The following is a 20387-nucleotide window of genomic DNA, read 5'->3' on the forward strand; positions in this document are numbered from 1 at the left end:
TGTTCTGATTACCGCATTTTTGGATGCTCAATGCTTCATTGTTGTTTATAAATAATTGGTTTATTTTTAGAATGGTTTAGATGAGGATCATGTGACACTGAAGACAGGAGTAACGATGCTCACAGAAATACTTTTTATTTGTTTATCTCATGTTACTTAAGTGATGCATGTTACTTAATCTTTGCATATTAGTCTTAAATATAAATAAATAAATAAATAAATAAATAAATATGTATTTTTGTTATGTTAGCTCTTTTAATTTTTTATATTTATTTTTATAGACTAAATAATGTTTTTTATTAAAAAAATGTATAAAAAAAAGTATTAAACGCTGTCTTATTGCACTTTGTTTAAAAAAATCAGATAGTATTATAATAATATTACCTTTTTGCTGAAAAATAATACTGTATTATTTTCACAGAGCTCAATCTCAGAACTATTTCTACAACCTTTTGTTTATAATTAACAGTTTTATTTTTCCTAAAATTTCAAAGGAAATTTGAAGACAACAAAATTACACTTACTAGTAATAATAATATTTAAAGTTGTATTAAATATTTCACATTATTAGTTTTTTGCTTGTGTTAGTTTTTCATTGGAAAATGTATCTCTGCATATTATTAATCTCTGCATATTACTCTGAAATAATTAAATAAATAAATAAATAAATAAATAAATAAATAGTATTTTGTTGTTATGTTATGTTAGCTATTAAAAATATTTTTAAAGAAAATAATAACAACAATAATAATAATAATAATAATAATAATAATAATAATAATAATGCATTTTATTTAAATGCGCCTTTCATGACACTCAAGGGCACTGTACAAGACAGCTACTGTAGAACAATCAGTTCAAATAAAAATAGAATAAAAGTCAATAGAAAAATAGACTAAAAATAACATCGGAGATCGCCTACAGCCAATTAGAGAGCAGCATTCACTTGTGTGTGTGTGTGTGTACTACATATACTGCGTGTTTTTGGCTGCGAGATGTACTTTGGACAAAGTTGTCGGCGATTCCTCCTATTGTAAAGTCACGCAATGTGAAAGCCCCTATCGCTGAGCCATCTTGCAGTGTAGACAAAACAAAGATAAAACACTAACCCAGATAGTCATGCTGTGTGAAAACATCTGTGACACGGCTACTTTGAAAATCATGCAGTCTGAACTCGGCATTAAAGAGAATAAGTTATTCCAAACAAAGGTATGTTTTGAGCTTGGATTTAAATTGTGAAAGAGAGTTTAAATTACGGAGATCAGAAGGAAGTGAATTCCAAAGTGACATTATTAACATGTGCAGTGAGTATATATGTGTGTGTGTGTGTGTGTGTGTGTGTTTTTCATTAATACAAATTTCCCTTAAATTCGCTTTTCAGCACTCAAAAGGTTAAAATGTTGTATTTTACACCTACTGTACTTTGAAAAAAACATTTAGTTTGTCATAAAACATTTACTTTTTATTTGCAAAGGTAAAGTTAACTAACTAAATAAATAAGTAAAGGATAATTTGCACAGAGCTGTATTTTCTACAATCTTTTTTTTTCCAACGATAACTTTGATGTTTTTCCGAAAAGGACATTTGGAGACTACAAAATGATACCTTTTAAACCAAATGATATAATGAGTCCATAAATGTATCCAAACTAAGGCCCACAGACCACAAAATACAACTCTTTTGAGATCTCACAGTGTAGATTATGTATCACAGTGTGCAAAGAGCAGTTTGTTTGTCTTTTAGTAATGCTTTAGTAATTAATTTATATGTTCATCATGCAAACTGTTCAGGAATAAATGCTGTTATTACTAATCATATTGCAAGGTTTTACTTCTCCAGTAAATGTGTCCTGTGTAAGGATGTTTTACTGGAAAAACAAGACATAAATACAAATTAATGAAGTGTTTTTATTAATGCGGTCAGACGGTCTTGTGGCGGCTGGTTCTTAACTGGAACGTGAATCAGAATTTATGCAGTTAGTCAGACGTCTGGCTTTGCAAGACTAATAAGCTGATAATATTGAATAAAAGGATAAAAAAAATCCCCATAACCATCTCTCTCTCACACACACACATTCATCTCCTCTCCCTTCTTCTCCCTGTAATTTTCCTCATTTCATATATTTCTTAAAGGCATTATAAAATCATTTATCCTGCTCCTTTCCGCCCTCTTTCTGACAGAAACCTCTGCGGTTTTCTCTTTTCTTCCACAATATATATTATTCCCTCTTTTCTTCGCCTTCTCAGCTGCTGGATTACTGTCAAATTTTCTCTCAGACATTTTTTTTTATCTGAAGTATTACCCTTCCAGACCTCAAACTTTTCAGCCAGTTTGAGAAGGAAATAAAAAAGACAATCTCTTTCTTTCAGAGCGTTGTCTGTTTCACTGGTAGTGTTGTCAAAAGTACTGATATTTTCATGTTTGCTTACAGATAATGCTAAAGAAGAGGTACAGAAATATGTGTTCAACGCATAGACAGAGTTGAAGCTAAAATTATTCGCTCTCCTGTGAAGTCATTTTTCTATTTTTATATATATATTTCTTAAATGATGTTTAACAGAGCATGGAACTTTTTACAGTTTTTCCTATAATATTTTTTTCTTCTGGAGAAAGTCTTATTTGTTTTATTTGGCCTAGAATAAATGCAAATTTAATTTTTTAAAACCATTTTAAGGTCAATATTATTAGCGCCCTTAAGCAATATTTGTTTTCAATAGTCTACAGAACACACCATCATTATACAATGACTTGCCAACCTACCCTAACTTGCCTAATTAACTTAGTTAAGCCTTTAAATGTCACTTTAAGCTGAATACTAGTATCCTGAAAAATATCTAGTAAATATTATGTTCTGTCATCATGGCAAAGATAAAATAAATCAGTTATTTGAAATGAGTCATTAAAACTATCATGTTAAGAAATGTGTTGAAAAAAAAATTCCCTGTAAAACTGAAATTAGTGGAAAAAATAATCTCTAAACACTTGTCTTTAAACATATTGCGAGATTAACTGTTGTGTAATGGCCAATTCAGGTTTCATGATTTTAGCCTCGATTTGCTGACAGGTTTTGAGAACTAGCTGACATATGTCTGAAATCACAGGCAAATCGGTGCTCAGTCATGTGAGTGACAATCACACAGTGTGAACTATCAAAGACAAGATCTGAGAGAATCATCAATAAGTCTCCGACACCTGTGAGATATTTGGCTGATAAATATCTGGAGCTGTCGACGGCAGCTTTCTGCATCTCCCACTGAAGCTAAGCAGGGCTGCGCCCGGTCAGTACCTCGATTGGAGACCACATGGAAAAAGCTAGGTTGCTGCCGAAAGTGTTGTTAGTGAGACCAGCAGGGGGGCGCTCGACCTGTGGTTTGTGTGGGTGCTAATGCCCCGGTATAGTGACAAGGACTCTATACTGCTCAGTGAGCGCTGTCTTTCGGATGAGATATTAAAGCTAGGTCCCGACTCTCAGTTTTTGTTAAAAATCCCAGGATGTCCTTCGAAAAAAGTAGGGGTTTAACCCCAGCATCCTGGCCAAATCTGCCCACTGGTCTCTGTCCATCATCATATCATAATTGGCATATCATTACTCTGTCTTCTCTCCACCAATCAGCTGGTGTGTGGTGTGCGGTCTGGCACGGAATGGCTGCCGTCGCGTCATCCAGGTGGATGCTGCACATGGTGGTGGATAAGGAGATTCCCCCCATTGTGTAAAGCGCTTTGAGTGCCCAGAAAAGCGCTATAGAAATGTAAGGAATTATTATTATTATTCAAATTCATGCCCAGTGAAATGAGTTCTGATAGAAAATAACATTGGCGATTACCTACAGCCAATGAGAGAGCAGCATCCACTAGTATGAGTATCTGCAGGCCAGCGGGAGGTTGGGAGAGGAGTTAGGGGCTTATTTTCAGTCTACTTGGGCCCAGGAATTGGAGGAAAAACTGGTGGAAGTTTGGCAGGAGCACTCGTCTGTTTGACATGTCATCTGATCAATACCACAACCGGGTCTAAAAAGAAAAAAAGATTGAGGGAATCTGCTAATTCCATTCAAAAGCCAAGTGAGCAAAATAACTATATTTCCTACACCACTAAAGACTTCTTTCTCATTATGTAGTTAATAAAAAAGATTTACTATTGACCTTGCGTTGTTTCTATGTCAGTTCTCATATGTGTTTTGTTTTGAGATAAAGTTGTCGGCAACTCTACTATTGTAAAGTCGTGCAGTGTGAAACCTCCTGTCACCAATTAATCCTTCAGTGTAAACACAGCAGCGACTGAATGCTACTGCAGATAGTCATGCAGTGTGAAATCATCTGTAACAAGACTACTTTAAAAATCGTGATGTTTAAAGTTACTTAAAAGTGCTTTATGTAAGTTTTTAACTGTTCTAAAGCATAAAAATACCATAATATGTTTGCAGATATTTAAGAAATATGCTAAGTGAGCATTCTTGTTTATCTGAAAAACAATGCTAAAGTCAGATATTCTGCTTTGAAAATGCAAGTTACATGCCTGAACGGCGGTCTTCGTTTTGGTAATTTTAATCCACCCCATGCCAGTTTAGCCAATTATATTTCAGCACCCCAGGTTGACCTTGATGGAAAACTGCATATTTTATCCATTCAGTCAGAAAGGCTCTGAAAGTATGCGTCTGTCACTGCAATGCGAACTTTGGTGGACAGTAACAGCCTCTGAAATGAGACGCAGATTCAGTCCCAGATGAGGTGGTTATAATTAGCAAATAATATTAATGCTATGACTGTAAACATTAGGTGAGCAGTTTACATTGTAACCCCATGTCCTAACAACACGCTACATGACCAGATTTTCAGCTGTAAGCAATTTGGCTGTTTGCCCCAGAAGAAACACGACAGAAAAAAAATGACGTAATCATTTATCATCTCTCTTGTGGTTTTGAACCTTTATGAGTTTCTTTCTTCTATTTTGAAGACTCCCAATGCACCCATTTACTTCCATACTAGGGGGATAGTTTATTATGATTGGATGCCAGCAACCATCATGCTTTACAATATCTCTTTTTGTGTTAACCAGAAGTAAAAAACTCAAATTGATTCTCTCACGGTGCATTATGGGAGTTTTCTAGCTGTTAAGAGTACATTAGTTGTATGCTTGTTATTGCGGTGCATTGTGGGATTGATTTGAGTGCACTTCGGAACTTACACTTTGCTTTGCAGACCACTGCAAATGACTACTCTCTTAAATAATGCACTATTTATGACTATAGGGGGAGATTTTGAATACACTACTTGGGCACTATCATACATGGCACAAGTTTTGCATCATTTGTTGCTGTTTCAGACCAGCGCAATCAGAATATTTATGTTTTGTACCACATTGTTTAAATGGCAAATACATTTGTACCACTTTGTAGATTTATGGGTGTTCTGTTCTATAAAGGAGGCATGTTAAGGCACATTGTTGGCATGTTGTTATTTTGAGGAACTGACCTTGAGGAAATTGACTATCTGAAAGCAGGTCTAAAGTCCAGTGGAGAGCGCTTTAGTAATGCACCCTTTGCAGGTTCAAAGACTTACACATTGCTTAATACAGACAGGGTGTACAGCAATACACAAAAATCTTTTATCTTTTTTCAGTTTATTCATAACAATTTGCATGTGTGTCATTTTATTATTATTAGTAATGTTTATTATATGAATATTTATATTCGTTTTAATCAAAAACAAGTTTAGATTTGTCCTCCTGTCGGATTTTGGAGATGTTTACATCACCATACGGGGCATAAAATTAGGAGGCGTGTTTGGACATAACTTATTGTTCATTTAATCATTTGCTGGAAATTAGAACTGAATTTAGAAATAATTTTGAAAACAAATAAAATTAAACATGTAGGCAAATGGATGTCTTCAGTGAAGTGAGTTTCCACTGTTTCCTTATCTACTAAAGTAAAGAAGTAAATAGTAAAAGTAAAGAGAAGTTCCACACTGACTTTAATTTTCTGTTTTTACATATTTACTCAATTTAAGTCAATTGCTCACCAACATGCAGATGTCAAGCTCTATTAAAATGAATTGAGCTGACAGTGTAGGGCACTATCTGTACAGCACGCAGAGCTGCTGCCTACGGTATGTAGAGCTCTCCAAATCAGGCACTTGTGAAGATTCATTTTGGTAAAGATGTTGGCAGATTACTAGGAAGCAAGTTTCTTAGAGGAGGGAAAATGTGTGCAGTTTTTTTTAAAGAAATGTCAAGAGCTTAAAAATGTCGACGCTTAAGGGGTCATTTAGCATTTCAAAGAGGGCACATGTTTAACAGTTTATTCACACATTTTTAACTAAGTGTAACACGGCTAAAATGTGCATTTGTGTTTAAATTAAATCCATTTCAATTACATTAAAATATAAAATTCAATATTTAATACAAACACAATATTAAAAACAAATTCATATTATTATTTAAAATTATATCCTTAATATTTTTAGATAATACATTTTATTTTTAACATTATTTTTCTAACTTAATAAAAAAACACAAATATATACACAGACACACACACACACACACACTCACCGGCCACTTTATTAGGCACACCTGTCCAACTGCTCATTAATGCACAATTCAACAATCAGCCAATCACATGGCATCAACTCAATGCATTTAGGCATGTAGACATGGTCAAGATGATCTGCTGCAGTTCATACCGAGCATCAGAATTGGGAAGAAAGATGATTTAAGTTACTTTAAACGTGGCATGGTAAATGGTACCAAACGGGCTGGTCTGAGTATTTCAGAAACTGCTGATCTACTGGAATTTTCTGCACGACCATCTCCAGGTTTTAATGACAATTGAATAGCCCTGGTGTAGGGGAAATTTTCTTGGCACACTTTGGGCCCATTCGTTCCAATTGATCATCATGTCAACGCCACAGCATCAAAGAAAATCAAAACTACAGCGCAAATGAGTTCACTGAACTCAAATGGCCTCCACATGCACCATAACTCAATCCAATAGAGCCCCTTGGGGATGTGTTAAAACGGGAGATTTGCATCATGGGAGTGCACAGGCACGTGCACACATAGGGCTCAACCTGTGCAGTGCACATGCCCTTTTTAGTCTTGGATAGAAAGTGCCCTTCCAAAATGATCAAAAGTGCCCCCGCGAGCCCCCGCCAGTAGGTGCGCAACAACACTGCTGATCAGAACGCGCACGACAACACTGCTGATCAGAACACGCACGACAACACTGCTCTTCAGTACGCGCGCAACGACAACAACACCCCCAAAACAACCCCCCCTTCCACCCGGTCTTCAAAAAATTCATCCTGCACATGCCCTTTGGACAGTCTCTGCACAGGCCTGGATGTGCAGCTGACAAACCTGCAGCAACTGTGTGATGCTATCATATCAATATAGTTCAAAATCTCTGAGGAATATTTCCAGTACCTTGTTGATTCTATGCCACGTAGGATTAAGGCAGATCTGAAGGCGGTCCAACCAGGTACTAGTAAGGTGCACCTAATAAAGTGGCCGTTAAGTGTATTTAAAAAAAAAAACTTTATAGAAATTATTACAATACAACAAAATATTAAACAAATACAACAAAAAATATAAAGAATATATACAGTGTATGCATGAATGTCTCAAGTGATTATTAATTTTTATTTAAATTATACTTTTGCATATACATATTAATTAACAGATGATAAATAATGAATCGCTAAAGGTCTCATGTAAAAGTCCTAAAATAAATTGTGATTATGAATAAAATTTAAGCTATGCTAATGGATGTATATTAGTCATTGGGGCACATTAAAATTCATTAATTGACCTGTACCTTACTGCCCCATTTGCATTGTTTAATTAGGTAAAGAAACTTCTTTGAAGAACAGAGACTGATTTAATTAGCAAAGTGAGAGGAGGTGGTGAAATAAAACACAAGCAGCTCTCTGAAATACAGTTAAGCTGAGCAAAGCGCATGTGAAATGTAAACCGGTCAACTGGAATCTAGCACATTCACCCTGTCATGACATTACAGTCCAAAAGAGTTTATTTTAGGTCTGAGTCACAGCGCAAAAGTTTCAGAGGAGGGAAGATTTATTTTTCAAACTTAAAACTTAAAAAAAAAAATACTGATTCTCAATACCATGGGGATTTACAGATTTTTTTGCATATTTTAAGGCCTTTTTACAGCTTTATAGGCTCATTTACAGATTTTATAGGCTTATTTACAGGATATTTATGCTTATTTGCATATTCACAGACTCATTTACAGATTTTATGTGCAAATTTACTGATTTATAGACTAATTTTTAGATTTATAGGCTTATTTACAGATTTTTGATGGCTTATTGTGTGTTTATAGACTTATTTATAGATTTATAGGCTTATTTACAGATTTTATAGGCATGTAGTTACAGATTTATGGGCAAAGCAGTGCAGTAGGTAGTGCTGTCGCCTCACAGCAAGAAGGTCGCTGGGTCGCTGGTTCGAACCTCGGCTCAGTTGGCATTTCTGTGTGGAGTTTGCATGTTCTCTCTGCGTTCGCGTGGTTTCCTCCGGGTGCTCCGGTTTCCCCACAGTCCAAAGACATGCTGTAGGTGAATTGGGTAGGCTAAATTGTCCGTAGTGTGTGAGGGTGACAGGCCCAGACGACAGGCCGGCCGGAATGTTTAAAAAAAAGGTCGTTATCATATGGACAAGTCTAAAATGGCTTTTTCCAAAGAGGCGACCCCGCAACCATAAGGGATTAAGGCCAAAGTAGAAGAAGAAGTAGTTACAGATTTATAAACTTATTTACAGATTTATAGGCTTATTTACAGATTTCTGATGGCTTATTGTGTGTTTATAGACTTACTTAGAGATTTATAGGCTTATTTACTGATTTTCTAGGCATACGGTTACAGATTTATAAACTTTTTTACACATTTCTAGGCTTATTTACAGATTTCTGATGGCTTATTGTGTGTTTATAGACTTACTTAGAGATTTATAGGCTTATTTACAGATTTTATAGACATATATTTACAGATTGATATTTTTATTTACACATTTATAGGCTTATTTACAGATTTCTGATGGCTTATTGTGTGTTTATAGACTTACTTAGAGATTTATAGGCTTATTTACGGATTTTATAGACATATAGTTACAGATTGATATATTTATTTACACATTTATAGGCTTATTTACAGATTTTTGATGGCTTATTGCATGTTTATAGACTTATTTACAGATTTTATAGACTTATTTACAGATTTTTGATGGCTTATTGCGTGTTTATAGACTTATTTACAGATTTTATAGGCATATAGTTACAGATTTATAAACTTATTTACAGATTTATAGGCTTATTTACAGATTTTTGATGGCTTATTGTGTGCTTATAGACTTATTTACAAATTTATAGGCTTATTTACTGATTTTTCGGGGCTTATTTGCATGTTTATAAACTAATTTACAGAATTACTGGCTTATTTACAGATTTTTTTGGCCTATTTGCTTATGTTAGACTTATTTACGTATTCATAGGCATATTATAGGTTCATTTACAGATGTATAGCCTTTTTACAGATTATCTAGGCATATTTGCATATTTATAGACTTATCTACATATGTTTAGGCCTATTCACAGATTTCTAGACTTTTTTAGATTTTTATATATTTACAGGTTTGAGGACCTATTTTGTTTAGGCTTATTTGCATATTTATAAACATATTTGCACATAGACTTATGTACAGGTGTCTAGGTTTATTTACTGATTTAAAGACTTATTTACTGATTTATAGGCTTATTTACAGGTTATTTATGCTTATTTGCATATTTCTAGACTAATTGACAGATTTTACATGCATATTTACCGATTTGTAGACTCATTTACAGGTTTTGTAGGCATATTTACAGATTATTTAGGCTCAGTTGCATAGTTCTAGACTCATTTACAAATGTTTAGACTTATTTAGATTTTTATAGGCATATTTACAGGTTTGTAGACTTTTTTACAGATTCATAGACTTTTTTATAAATTTATTTAGGCTTATTTTCATATTTATATACCTATTTACACAGGCTTATTCACAGAAGTCTAGTCTTATTTACTGATTTGTAGACATATTTATTGATTAATAGGCTTATTTACAGGATGTATAGGCTTAGTTATAGTTAATAGGCTTATTTGCATATTTATATGTATTTACAGATTTATAGGCTTATTCACAGATGTATAGGCTTTTTTACAGATTTATAGGCTTATTACCTGATTTATAGGCTTTTTTCAGAAGTATTGCATTTTTCAGTATAGAACAAAGCCTTATTCATTATACAGTATTCATACAAATCCTTTGTTCACTCGTCTGAGTTAAAACCTTAAAAAATAAAAAGAGTATAATAAAAATACTTGTTTGGTTGTCCTGAACCATGTAGCATAATAAACGTGACCATTATTAATTCTGATTATATTATTAGCACACAATTTAAAGTGCTCATGTTACAGTGTAAACACTAATTTATAAAATTAGTAATTATTGTTTAATTTCATGTACTTATTTTAATATACATTTATTAAATCGGCATATGTATTTAACAACATTCTAACAAAATAGGGTTAAAATGTGGTTAAATGCATTTCAAATGTGTAACAAGGACACCTTAAAATACAGTGCTACAAAAGACACTAACCTGACTCATATTAAGTTCAAACATTATCAAACCAAGTGCACGGTCAATAATAAAATAATTACAACCAATACATTAATGCAACAAAACAAAATACAGATTTAAACATTGCTCTACATTCTTCAGATAGGTCAAAAGTGGGCTTAAACTCTGTGATTTTAATAGTGTTTTGATTATAGCTTGTCAGTCTGAACAAAAGGTCTCCATGTCACATTGTATGATCTCAGTTGTCATAATGTCAGACTGTATGACCATCAAGATGCCTGAACAACTGAATACATAAGACTCACTTGAAGTTTGAAATGGTTCTAACAGCATGCATAAATAAGAGTTTATACAGAGTTTAACAAGGTAAATCTCTAAGAAGACTTTTTAGAAATTTTTTAATAGTAACGTATATGAAAACTTGAGCCTGCAATGAAAATCCATGTGTATATTTATCAATTAAACTATTAGTTGACTTTACTTAAGAGTGAGTAAACCTGTTGCCTTTAAAATATTTAACTAAATGAACCTAAATCAACTTAACTGCTTCAAGTTACAATGGGTTTAAGCAAAGTTTTTGCTTTTAGGGCTTAAGGTTTACTCAATATTTGTTTTAAATTAAAGCAATCACTTGTTTTGCGATTATTTATTTATTGCAGAACAAAGCCAGCATACATAGCTAGCAACGACTATATAAAAGCCAAGTAGTGCGTTAAATGAAAATACATTGAACAATTAAAGGTTCAGGACACCACTAATTTCAGCTTCCGGGTTTAAAATGATTTTTGGGGCGGGATCAAAATCGGCGACGTAGCGCAGTACTGCAAGTGCAATGATGACGCGTCAGTTTCTCATTATTATTCATAGCGGAGTTTTCTTATCCTATGAGAAGAGCCGGCTGCTTAATTATTCATGAGACCTGCCAGACCTGCCAGTGTCAAGCCCGAGCTGAGAGACACAGAAACCACGGCACAGTATTTAGCCGTTCATGAAGGCTCATATGCGTTTGTTTCCATCATCCACGGGGTTTGTTGCATGTTTTCCCCCGCGATCTTGTCAGGGCCAATCACACAGAAAAGCTGTGTGTGCTGCTAGCATTTTTGTCGGGAGAGCAGCACGAGAATTAGAGAATGGCGGACGCTGTCTTTTATCAGGAGTTCGTTCACATTCAGACACATCACTGTGCTGCTGTGTTTGCCTAAATCCTCCAGATTACCAGCAGGGTTAATGGTTAAAATAGACAGGTCAGGAGACCTGCTGCACTGAGTCTGCTGGATACGGGGATTGAGGGAGAAGTCCTCATCTATAGTGTTTACATGAACACACTTATCTTTATAATGATATAAATTGTGGTTGTCTGTATATGAAATTACGAATAACAAATGTAGCAGGGCTTTAAATCACTGTTCATTTCTTTGCATTTTAACTTTGTAAACTATAAACTCATGCGCCTTCTCACGGTTTGTCTCATTTTGTGAGCTAACTGACAACAACAGTTGTTTGCTCACGTTCTCCCCTGCTGGTCACGCCCACTCCTGCCCGATGCTCGCTGAGCTCCACGCCCATTAATCATGCATCTTTTGAAAAAAATCTGAAGTTGACTTTAACCGAAAGTGGGGGGTGTCATGGCCCTTTAAAAAACAAAAACAATAGACAGGAAAAGAAAAAACTCCGGGGTGAAAAGTGACCTTTGTACATCTCTAATATAGTACACTTTAGTTTATCTAGATATTATATAAAATGTTCTCAATAAAATCAGACCATCCTTTGATTGTTTGGGGTTTAGCTCTGTTAATTTGTGCTGTAGAACATTCTAACAGTGCAATATTTCTTAGTTCTATAAGCCACATTTTGTCTGCTGGGAATGTATGTATACAGTTGAAGTCAGAATTATTAGCCCCCCTGACTTATTAGCGCCCCTGTTTATTTTTTTCCCAAATTTCTGTTTAATGGAGGGAAGATTGTTTCAGCACATTTCTAAGCATAATAGTTTTAAAAACCTATTTCTAATAACTGATTTATTTTATCTTTGCCATGATGACAGTAAATAATATTTGACTTGATATTTTTCAAGACACTTCTATATAGCTTAAAGTGACATTTAGAGCTTAACTAGGTTAATTAGGCGAACTAGGCAGGTTTGGGTAATTAGGCAAGTTATTGTATAACGATGGTTTGTTCTGTAGACAATTGAGAAAAAAATTTGCTTAAAGGGGCTAATAATTTTGTCCCTAAAATGGTGTTTAAAAAATTTAAAACTGCTTTTATTCTAGCTAAAATAAAATAAAAAATCAGACTTTATCCAGAAGAAAAAATATTATCAGACATACTGTGAAAATTTCCTTGCTCTGTTAAACATAATTTGGGAAATATTTAAAAGAGAAGAAAAAAATTCAAATGGGGCTAATAATTCTGACTTCAACTGTATATATATATATATATATATATATATATATATATATATATATATATATATATATATATATATATATATATATGACCTGTCTTAATTATGTTTAAAGCTAGTTGTGTGTGTGCAAATATTGGTAAGCATTTATCAACACCACACTTCCTTTAAAAAATTAGAGGGAAAAATATTTTCTCATATGAATTCATAGGGCTGCCAATAATTTTGCATTCCTACATTTAACACAGATATTTGTGAATAAAACAGTGCTGTGCTTGCAGTTGCTTTTTACGCATTGGCAGCACCATTTTTATTAACATTTTTAGACCAAATGATCAAAGTGATAAACAATGCCGCACTGTGAAATTTGTTCTTGAATGAGAACAAATATGAGGCGGGACTTGACGTTTTCCATTGGGAATTCATTGGATGTTGTGGTTTGTTATTGGTGGATTACATATGATTGACAGGTTGATCCCACCCTCGTGTGTGTGTGTGTGTGTGTGTGTGTGTGTGTTTCCCGCTCTAATGCGATGCTCTGGTCTCTCCACAGGTTCTTTGTCTCTGAGCGTGTTCCTGGTGTCAGTGGGTTTAACGGTGTGTGTTGTGTGGCTGGTGGCGTTATGCGGGGTCTGTGGATGGTGCCAACGTAAACTGGTGAGTACGGCCAGTTTCTGCACAATGTTTACAGTGTCTTAAATAGTTGTGATAATCAATACTGACATCTGTTCGTGCATATCACTGCCTAAACAATCGGCCATACTGAAGGTAATGGGATTTAGAAGTGTGGGTGTGTGTCTATAAAACCATTCTATAACACATATGCCGTTCCAAATGTGGAATTACATGGAAAATGTATGAATCAATCAAAAGTGTTGTTAAATATGATACAAATATTTCCATATTTCCTGTTATAATATCCCTATTTCATTTAATTTAGCTAGAATATATAATACAATATATAATATATAAACAGGTTTATTTATTTATTTTTTAGTTTAGTTTTGTTTTTATTTTTAATTTTTTTGTTTTGTTTTTATTTTATTTTTTGTTTAGTTTTATTCTATTTTTAAGGTCAATATTAGCCTCTTTTACAGAATTATTTTACACTGTAGTTAAATGACTTTTATTAATTTAATTTAGCCTACCCAATTCACCTATAGTGCATGTGTTTGGAATTGTGGAGAAAACCAGAGCACCCAGAGAAAACCCACGCCATCACAGGGAGAACATGCAAACTCCACACAGAAATGCCAACTGACACAGCAGAGGTTGAACCAGCGACCTTCTTGCTGTAAGGCGAACGTGCTACGCCACAGCATTTTTAGATTTTAATTTAATTTAATTTCAATTCATATATATATATATATATATATATATATATATATATATATATATATATATATATATATATATATATATATATATATATATATATATTTAAGTTTTTTTACTTTTATTTATTTATTGAAAGTAATTTTATTTAATTTTGTTTAATTTTATTTATAAAGTCAATAATATTAACTCCCTTTATGGAAATATTTAATATCACTGGCTACAGGAAAAACACTGTAGTTAAATGAGTTTTATTTTTTACTTTTATTTATTTATTCATCTATTTTTAACTATTTTTTTATTGAATTGAATTAAATTGAATTTATATATTTTTTATTTTATAAGGTCAATATTATTAGCCCCCTTTATAGAATTATTTATTTTGACTGGCTACAGGAAAAACACTGTAATTAAATTACTTTTATTTTATTATTTTTAAATTATATTAAATAAAATTAATTTTAGCTTAATTTAATTAAATTTTTGTTTTATTTTTGTTTTGTTTTATTTTATTTTATTTTTATTTTTTATAAGCTCAGTATTGTTAGCTCCATTTATGGAATTATTCATTTCTTGCAAGGCGTAATTAATCTAACTTGTCTAGTCAACCTAATAAAGTATTTAAATGTCATATTAAGCTGAATACCTGTGCCTTGCAAAATAACTTGTAAAATATTATGTACTGTCATCATGGCAAAAACTATAGACATTAGTTTTTAGAAATTTGTTATTAAAACTTTATACACTAAATATAAATATACACTAATTAAAAGGACAGTTCACCCAAAAATAGTATTAACTCACTCACTTAAGAAGATTGATATTTTGAAGAATGTTGAAAACCGGTGACTGTTGACATTCATAATTAAAAAAAAAAGGTTAATGGCTACAAGTTGCCAACATTCTTAGAAATATCTTATTTCATGTTCAACAGAAGAAACATGTTTGGAACAAGTGAAATAAATGACAGAATTTTCAGTTTTGGGTGAACTATCCCTTTAACACACACTCATTTAGAATGCTGCTCGTCAGAATTCGGAACAGAACGGTGATGTCATGGAATCTGAAATTCAAATCCTCTATAACTGTATTGGACACTGAGATACAAAACAGAAGAAAATAGAGATTTGCCTTGGGGTCATCTAATTATTTTCCCTTGCCATTTCCACAAATTGGTGTTGTGCGCGGAAATAAATTGATGAAAAGCTACAAACGTAATGGAAGGCTGTTGTTGACATTGCCGTAGCAGCAAGAGGAGGGGGAAGAGGAGGAGAAGGAGGTTTTCATGACGTGCCCTCGTTTGTGTTTACATCCAGATTGCTTCTCAATACTTGTAAATCTTATTTTGTGTCTGGATAATTAGTTGTTGAGCCAGTAAGTTTTTTTTTCTTCACCCTCAGCATCTGCACAAAACCATTTACCATTCAACTCAGGTAACGCAATTCAGCACAAAAGATACATATGGGTGGATGGATAGATTGACAGAACAATAAATATGAAGATAGATAGATAGATAGATAGATAGATAGATAGATAGATAGATAGATAGATAGATAGATAGATAGATAGATAGATAGATAGATAGATAGATAGATAGATAGATAGATAGATAGATAGATAGATAGATAGATAGATAGATAGATAGATAGATAGATAGATAGATAGACAGATAGAGACATGGATGGATGGATGGATGGATGGATAAATTAATTGACAGACAGATGGATTGACAATAAAAAAGATAGATGGATGAATGGATGGATGAATGGAATTATAAATAAAGATGAATGGGTTGATAGATGTATCCGTGAATAGATGGATAGATAAATGAATGGATGGATGGAATAGTAAAAATAAGGATGTATGGATGGATGGATGGATGGATGGGGTGGATGGATTTACAGGATAATAAATATGAAGATGGATGGACAGAATAATAAATAGAAAGATGGAGGGATAAATGGATGAATGAAATAATTAATTGAATTAAATAAGGGGGTGGATGGATGGATGAATGGATGCACAGAATAATACATAGAAATATATGGATGGATTGACAGGCAGATTGATTGACAATAATAAAAAGATGGATGGATGGATGGATGGATGGATGGATAGAATTATAAATTTAAAAATAAATAGGTGCATGGATGGATTGGATATAATAAGAAATAGAAAGATGGATGGATGGATGGATGGATGGATGGATGGATGGATGGATGGATGGATGGATGGATGGATGGATGGATAGATATATAAATGAATGGATGGATTGAATAATAAATATAAAGATGGATGGAATGATGGATGGATGGATATAATAATAAATAGAAAGATGGAGGGATAAATAGATTATTAAATAGATAAGGGGGTGGATGGATGAATGGATGCACAGAATAATACATAGAAAGATGAAGGCATGATATGGATGGATGGATGGATGGATGGATGGATGGATTGAAAGGCAGATGGATTGACATAATAGTAAAAAAGATGGATGGATGATGGATGGACAGAATAGTAAATAGCAAAATGGATAGGTGGATGGACAGGTGGATATAATAATAGATGGATGGATGGATGGATGGATGGATGGACAGAATAATAAATAGAAAGATGGGGGAATAGATAGATAAGGGGGTGGATGGATGAATGGATGCACAGAATAATAAACAGAACGATGGAGGCATGGATGGATGGATAAATAGATAGATTGACAGGCAGATTAACTGAAATAATAATAAAAAAGATGGATGGATGGACGGACGGAAGGGTGGAATAATAAATATGAAGAAGGATGGATGGAATTAAAAATATAAAGATGGATGGATGATGGATGGATGCATCCATCGATCCATGGATGGATTGATAAACAGAATAATAAATAAAAAGATGGACGGATAGATGGATAGATTAATGAATGGATGGATGGATGGAATGATAAATAAAAAAAATGGATGGATAAGTTGATGACTGGATGGATGGATGGATGGATGGATGGATGGATGGATAGATAAAATAATAAATAGAAACATGGAGGGATAAATGGATGGATATTTAGATACGAGGGTGGATGAATGGATGGATGGATGTACAGAATAATAAATAGAAAGATGGATGATGGATGGATTGTCAGAATAATAAATAGAAAGATGGAAGCATGAATGGATGGATGAATGGATAGATTGAAAGAATACGTAGTAAGGTGGATGGATGGATGGGCAGACAGAGCACATATTTAGTGAAAATGAATAATTGGGCTAAATGATTTCTATATAAACTGGTGATGTGATTACAGACCCGCTTTCTGATTAATAGCCAGTTGATAAATGGAATTAATCACCTGTGCTGCGTTTAATTGAATCCCCCTCTTCCCAAAATAAACGAATCCGCTATTATTCAAAATTAATTACCTTTAACACGTTTAATGTGTCACTTGGTGTTTTTTGCCTAGAAGAGCAGCTGAATGAGGAGGTGTTTGTTTAGTGGTCTGTGGTTTGAGTCGGTCAGCGAGGGCCAGACGGAAAACGGGAACACGAGGAGTGTGAGGCAGACGGAAAGACTGCAGGGCGGCTAAAAAAGAGATCTCAGGCTTTAATTACACTCAGTAATGGCTTCCCCACCATGTGCCGTCCTGCAGGCATCAACCGTCTTACTGTTATTACAACGAGGGATTACAAAGCCTCTTCTCCATTTATTCAACCACGGCATTTGTCATGATTTTGTGCCATTTTTGCTTATCTTTTGTCTTCTTTTTGGCATTAAGCTTTTTTTTTACATTACATTCATTTGGTTTAGTCGCTTTATTCATCAGGGGACGCCACAGTGGAATGAACCACCAACTTATCCAGCATATGTTTTACACAGCCTCAACCCAGTGTTGGGAAACACCTAAACACACTCATTCACACTCATACACTAGGGCCAACTTCATTCATTCATTCATTTATTCTTTTCTCCTTAGTCCCTTTATTAATTCGGGGTCGCCACAGCGGAATGAACCGCCAACTCATCCAGCATGTTTTTACGCAGCAGATACCCTTCCAGCCGCAACCCATCTCTTCGAAACATACACACACTCATTCACACTCATACATTACGGACAATTTAGCCTACCTAATTCACCTGTTTGGACTGTGAAGGAAACCAGAGCACCTGGAGGAAACCCACGCGAACGCAGGGAGAACATGCAAACTCCACACAGAAATGCCAACTGACTCAGCCAAGGCTCGAACCAGTGAACTTGCTGTGTGGCGACAGCACTACCTACTGCGCCACTGCGTCGTCCTTAGGGTCAATTTAGTTTATTTAATTCACCTATATCGCATGTGTTTGGACTGTGGGGGAAACTGGAGAAATGCTTGCTGACCCAGCCGGGACTCGAACCAGCGACCTTCTTGCTGAGACCTTCTTGCTAATCACTGAGCCATCGTGCTGTGCTCTTTTAACATTACAATAACAAATAATTAATTATGATGAAATATAAATAAATCAGGAAAAATGTGTCTGTTTATAGAATTCCTTTTTTCACATTTTTATTTTAGTCACATTTATTGTAGTATTTCTTTTTAACCTCTTTATTTTTTTATATTTATTTTTTTTCTAATTTATTTCAAATTATTGTTTTAATATTTCTAGTACCTGGTGCAATTATTTGTAAATTTTAAAAAATATATTTACCATTAACCCATATTATTCTATTATAAAATCAATAGATCAGTTTTATTATTATTATTATTATTAGTAGTAGTAGTAGTAGTAGTAGTAGTAGTATACTATTATATATATTATTTTTATTATTTTATAAATAAAATTAAATCAATTAAATATTATTTTAACATTACAGTTGTAAAAAAATTTTTATATATAAATGTTTCTGATTTTTAATGTGAAGTTTTTGTATTGCTTATGGAATGATTTATATTTTTTTAATAATTTTATTTTCATATTTTTATTTTAGTTTTTAGTTTGTCATTTTATATTTGCTATTAACCCATATTATTTTATTATTAAATTAATAGATCCGTTTTATTTTGCAACATTTATCTATTTAGTTAGTTAGTTATTTTGTTAGTTACTTTAAATAAAATTAAATTAAGGACGACGCAGTGGCGCAGTAGGTAGTGCTGTCGCCTCACAGCAAAAAGGTCACTGGTTTGAGCCTCGGCTGGGTCAACTGGTGTTTCTCTGTGGAGTTTGCATGTTCTCCCTGCGTTCGCGTGGGTTTACTCCGGGTGCTCTGGTTTTCCCCACAGTCCAAAGACATGCGGTACAGGTGAATTGGGTAAGCTAAATTGTCAATAGTGTATGAGTGTGAGCGAGTATGTGTGGATGTTTCCCAGAGATGGGTTGCAGCTGGAAGGGCATCCGCTGCGTAAAAACGTGCTGGATAAGTTGCCGGTTTAATAAAGATTAATAAAGGGACTAAGCCAAAAAAATTAAATAAAATTAAATTAAATTAAATTTAAAAAGTGTCTGTTAAAAAAGGTTGCATTCTATTTGACACACTGTACACTATGCACTTATGTACTCAGCCATGCAGTGGATGAGTTTAGTGTCTTTCCAAATGGAACACTTCATTGTTTTTTTTATCAACCAGAAATTCAAACTCAGTCAACGAGTCAACATTTAACAGCTGCCAAATACTGAAATAAAAGACCAAACTACCAAATAATAGCTGTCATTTCCACAACCGCGGTCACCATAGAGAGGCTGCATTATCACTTTGAATTTTGGTTGCACAATCCAAAATAATCCAACTTTAGTGCTGATATAGCTCTATGTCTGCAAATCTGTAACCGTTGAGTGCATGAAGTGTTCAACATTCCACATTAGGCGTCTCTATGGGGGCAATTGAGGCCAGTTGGTTAGGGAATTGGACTTGTAATTTAAAGGTTGCAGGTTCGATTCACGGGCTCGGCACAAATTAAAGATGGAGTGATAATGAAACCAGACCTTGAGCAAGGCACCTGAACCCATGTTTTCTCCTTTGGTGCTGGAAGCAATAT

General features: G+C 33.9%; 2 protein-coding genes across 4 annotated transcripts in view; both read left to right on the plus strand.

The window, feature by feature from the left end:
• Positions 1 to 20387, plus strand: part of slc25a22b (solute carrier family 25 member 22b) — a 473977-nt gene that overhangs the window by 179265 nt on the left and 274325 nt on the right. The gene's annotated exons all lie outside the window — the stretch shown is intronic.
• The window catches only part of syt7b (synaptotagmin VIIb), a 295403-nt gene that overhangs the window by 114921 nt on the left and 160095 nt on the right, over positions 1 to 20387 (plus strand). For all 3 annotated transcript variants that reach the window (XM_068222145.2, XM_068222146.2, NM_001245957.1), the window contains 1 exon segment: positions 13598 to 13701. In XM_068222145.2, coding sequence (XP_068078246.1) covers positions 13598 to 13701 — 104 coding nt within the window.

The sequence above is a fragment of the Danio rerio genome, chromosome 7 (assembly GCF_049306965.1).
Source record: "Danio rerio strain Tuebingen ecotype United States chromosome 7, GRCz12tu, whole genome shotgun sequence".
NCBI classification, from domain to species: domain Eukaryota; kingdom Metazoa; phylum Chordata; class Actinopteri; order Cypriniformes; family Danionidae; genus Danio; species Danio rerio.